At 41.0% G+C, this 4839-nt stretch overlaps 1 protein-coding gene across 1 annotated transcript; it reads left to right on the top strand.

Moving 5' to 3' along the window:
* Positions 1-2991, top strand: LOC136762976 (ganglioside GM2 activator-like). Its single transcript, XM_066716618.1, has 4 exons — positions 1-121; positions 296-448; positions 2090-2269; positions 2678-2991. The coding sequence occupies exons 1-4, from the start codon at positions 29-31 to the stop codon at positions 2825-2827; spliced, it is 576 nt and encodes a 191-aa protein (XP_066572715.1). The 5' UTR covers positions 1-28; the 3' UTR covers positions 2828-2991.
* Positions 2992-4839: the final 1848 nt, after the last annotated feature.

Raw genomic sequence — 4839 nt, 5'->3', positions numbered from 1 at the left:
TTGTGTTAGTCTCAGTTCCAGAACTAAAATGGCTCTGCTGAAGTTCACTGCTGTCCTGAGTGCGTTCTGCTGTTTTCTCCCATGGGGAAATGCATTTGGGTGGTTTGGCGGAGGGTCAAAGGTAAGTAGCTATTAACCTGAGAAACAATGCAAGTGTGAAGTAAATATTAAACAATTGGATGGATGGATGAAGATTTTTCTGGGTAGTTGAACATTATGTATGCTATATAATGTGTACTCTACCCATATTTTAAACTTCATTCAGATTGTGAGACTTTTCCTATTTGTTTTTCAGGTTCAGATGACTATCTCTGATTTGGAGAACTGTGATCCCGGAGATGCCTTTGAGCTGACAAATTTTAGCTTCCCAGGAAAAATTAATATCCCAGGACCCCTCCCTTTGTCATTCACAGGTGAACTGAAGGAACCCCTCAATGGTCCTCTGTCGGTAAGATTTATTTACCATTATTTACAGGTCCTGGTAGCATGCACACATACACTAATACATACATATATGCACTGTGAAATACTCTTAAAATGTGACTTCAGACATTAGTCTTATCTTTTAATATATTCAGGAAGTCCTTTTAAAGTCACCCTTATAATACATGTATACATGCTTTATAACATTTCATTAAAACAACCTGGATTTAAAATAGAAAGAGAGAAAAAATGTAAAACACAAATGTACTATATAGACTAGCCTGCACTGCAAAGCTAATCTTACAGATATGTATATGCAGGTGTTTGTGCATGTATACACTCACCTAAAGGATTATTAGGAACACCTGTTCAATTTCTCATTAATGCAATTATCTAACCAACCAATCACATGGCAGTTGCTTCAATGCATTTAGGGGTGTGGTCCTGGTCAAGACAATCTCCTGAACTCCAAACTGAATGTCTGAATGGGAAAGAAAGGTGATTTAAGCAATTTTGAGCGTGGCATGGTTGTTGGTGCCAGACGGGCCGGTCTGAGTATTTCACAATCTGCTCAGTTACTGGGATTTTCACGCACAACCATTTCTAGGGTTTACAAAGAATGGTGTGAAAAGGGAAAAACATCCAGTATGCGGCAGTCCTGTGGGCGAAAATGCCTTGTTGATGCTAGAGGTCAGAGGAGAATGTGCCGACTGATTCAAGCTGATAGAAGAGCAACTTTGACTGAAATAACCACTCGTTACAACCGAGGTATGCAGCAAAGCATTTGTGAAGCCACAACACGTACAACCTTGAGGCGGATGGGCTACAACAGCAGAAGACTCCACCGGGTACCACTCATCTCCACTACAAATAGGAAAAAGAGGCTACAATTTGCACAAGCTCACCAAAATTGGACAGTTGAAGACTGGAAAAATGTTGCCTGGTCTGATGAGTCTCGGTTTCTGTTGAGACATTCAGATGGTAGAGTCAGAATTTGGCGTAAACAGAATGAGAACATGGATCCATCATGCCTTGTTACCACTGTGCAGGTTGGTGGTCGTGGTGTAATGGTGTGGGGGATGTTTTCTTGGCACACTTTAGGCCCCTTAGTGCCAATTGGGCATCATTTAAATGCCACGGCCTACCTGAGCATTGTTTCTGACCATGTCCATCCCTTTATGACCACCATGTACCCATCCTCTGATGGCTACTTCCAGCAGGATAATGCACCATGTCACAAAGGTCGAATCATTTCAAATTGGTTTCTTGAACATGACAATGAGTTCACTGTACTAAACTGGCCCCCACAGTCACCAGATCTCAACCCAATAGAGCATCTTTGGGATGTGGTGGAACGGGAGCTTCGTGCCCTGGATGAGCATCCCACAAATCTCCATCAACTGCAAGATGCTATCCTATCAATATGGGCCAACATTTCTAAAGAATGCTTTCAGCACCTTGTTGAATCAATGCCACGTAGAATTAAGGCAGTTCTGAAGGCGAAAGGGGGTCAAACATAGTATTAGTATGGTGTTCCTAATAATCCTTTAGGTGAGTGTATACTAGACATACCCCAATTCAAGGCACATCCAATCTATGACTAATAAGGATATTGGACCCAATGGTGATTTCATGTGATTCGATTTCTGTTTTTCTTTCTTGCCAGATTTCTGTTGACTTGAAGAAAAAGATTTTGGGCTTTTTTGTAGAAGTGCCTTGCATCGATCATGTAGGCAGCTGTGTTTATGATAACATCTGTGAAAAACTGGATCAGATCTTCCCAGGAGATAGCTGCCCCTCAGACATTCTCTCCATGGGCGGCTCCTGCCATTGTCCAATCCTACCGGTAAATATCAAAATGCATGTACCTGTATAGAACCCAGGGGGTGTCATTTATAACTGGACAAAAGTGTGTCTCTTATTCTATTAATTTCATATAATTTTTTAACCTGTGCAATTTAACTGTGAATATATTGGGATTTTCCAAAAGATCAAAAAAGTCAGTATTGTTTTAGATTGAAGTTACACTGGTTTGGATGCATCAAGTGGATGATCTATTTCATAATATAGAAAGGTAAATATTTGACAGGAGTCAAATTAAATCAGCTTTGCAATATAATAATACAAATATCAATAATAATATACCAAATACCCAGCAGCAGAAAATCCCAACTGGTTTAAAAATAAAAAAATAAAAACTGCATCTGGAACTTTTGTAACTTGAAAGGATCTTATTTTTCTTCTTCTCCTTTAGGGTGTATTGCATATTCCTCAAACTACTGTCCACATCCCCGAAACCAAGCTTCCTTCCTTTCTCACCGATGGCGAATTCCATCTCCATGTCACCGCCAACAGCGGAAAAAAACAAGTTGCCTGTTTCCAGACCACTGTTACCTTGACATAGGAGAGGGGTTAAAGCCAGATCCCTTCCATAGCATTAGGGAATGATATCCTGTGGAAGGGGACTCCACCTCCTGATCAGAAAAATATACAGATGGAGTCCTGATGATTAAAATCATTATATTGATTGTAGGAATGGAGAAAATAAAGAATCATAATTCAGCATGACCAATGGCTTCTTGTCTCTTTCACTTACATCCTTCTTCACAAAAAATCTAACACAAATGAATCATTCAAGGTTTTTGAAAAGGTGAACTAGTCTGGACTATTCACATGATAAGGTATGCAGTTTAGATCCTTGTCACATGACTAGAAAGAGTCCAGGTGGATAAACAACACTGTCTGAAAGTGTAAAAAGTAGGAATCACACCAATGAAGTTAACCTATTTATTCTGTAACCACACATAATACTAGCCTCCGAGACATGAGTATGGTGCACTATGATGACCATGTATGTTGATGGATAGAGGAGACCAGCCATCTTGATCTGTGAGATTGCAGCCCATTCCTTGCACAGAATCTGCAGGCAGGCATTCTGGGAAATTAGTTTAGTGAGAGACGTTCATAGAAATCTGTCAAGAATAGCTCTGAAGTACTCAGTGGGGTAGATATCCTGTCAAAGGCTTGACCAAGGCACGTGGTCTGTGATAAAACAACACTTTCTGCCTGATACTTCAAGATTCTCCAGGAGGGAACAAGAAGGAATTATTTTCCCCAGGACTGTATGTTATTGTTGAAAGAGCATTGTGTGCATAATAGATAAAACATTTGCAGCAGGTAGCCTGTACAGGGTTGCATATATATATATATATATATATATATATATATATATATATATATATATATATATATATATACACACTCACCTAAAGGATTATTAGGAACACCATACTAATACTGTGTTTGACCCCCTTTCACCTTCAGAACTGCCTTAATTCTACGTGGCATTGATTCAACAAGGTGCTGAAAGCATTCTTTAGAAATGTTGGCCCATATTGATAGGATAGCATCTTGCAGTTGATGGAGATTTGTGGGATGCTCATCCAGGGCACGAAGCTTCCGTTCCACCACATCCCAAAGATGCTCTATTGGGTTGAGATCTGGTGACTGTGGGGGCCAGTTTAGTACAGTGTACAGTGTCATTGTCATGTTCAAGAAACCAATTTGAAATGATTCGACCTTTGTGACATGGTGCATTATCCTGCTGGAAGTAGTCATCAGAGGATGGGTACATGATGGTCATAAAGGGATGGACATGGTCAGAAACAATGCTCAGGTAGGCCGTGGCATTTAAACGATGCCCAATTGGCACTAAGGGGCCTAAAGTGTGCCAAGAAAACATCCCCCACACCATTACACCACGACCACCAACCTGCACAGTGGTAACAAGGCATGATGGATCCATGTTCTCATTCTGTTTACGCCAAATTCTGACTCTACCATCTGAATGTCTCAACAGAAATCGAGACTCATCAGACCAGGCAACATTTTTCCAGTCTTCAACTGTCCAATTTTGGTGAGCTTGTGCAAATTATAGCCTCTTTTTCCTATTTGTAGTGGAGATGAGTGGTACCCGGTGGAGTCTTCTGCTGTTGTAGCCCATCCGCCTCAAGGTTGCACGTGTTGTGGCTTCACAAATGCTTTGCTGCATACCTCGGTTGTAACGAGTGGTTATTTCAGTCAAAGTTGCTCTTCTATCAGCTTGAATCAGTCGGCCCATTCTCCTCTGACCTCTAGCATCAACAAGGCATTTTCGCCCACAGGACTGCCGCATACTGGCTGTTTTTCCATTTTCACACCATTCTTTGTAAACCCTAGAAATGGTTGTGCGTGAAAATCCCAGTAACTGAGCAGATTGTGAAATACTCAGACCGGCCCGTCTGGCACCAACAACCATGCCACGCACAAAATTGCTTAAATCACCTTTCTTTCCCATTCAGACATTCAGTTTGGAGTTCAGGAGATTGTCTTGACCAGGACCACACCCCTAAATGCATTGAAGCAACTGCCATGTGA

This window comes from Amia ocellicauda, chromosome 11 (genome assembly GCF_036373705.1).
Source record: "Amia ocellicauda isolate fAmiCal2 chromosome 11, fAmiCal2.hap1, whole genome shotgun sequence".
NCBI lineage: Eukaryota > Metazoa > Chordata > Actinopteri > Amiiformes > Amiidae > Amia > Amia ocellicauda.
This window is presented reverse-complemented; position numbering and strand designations above follow the sequence as displayed.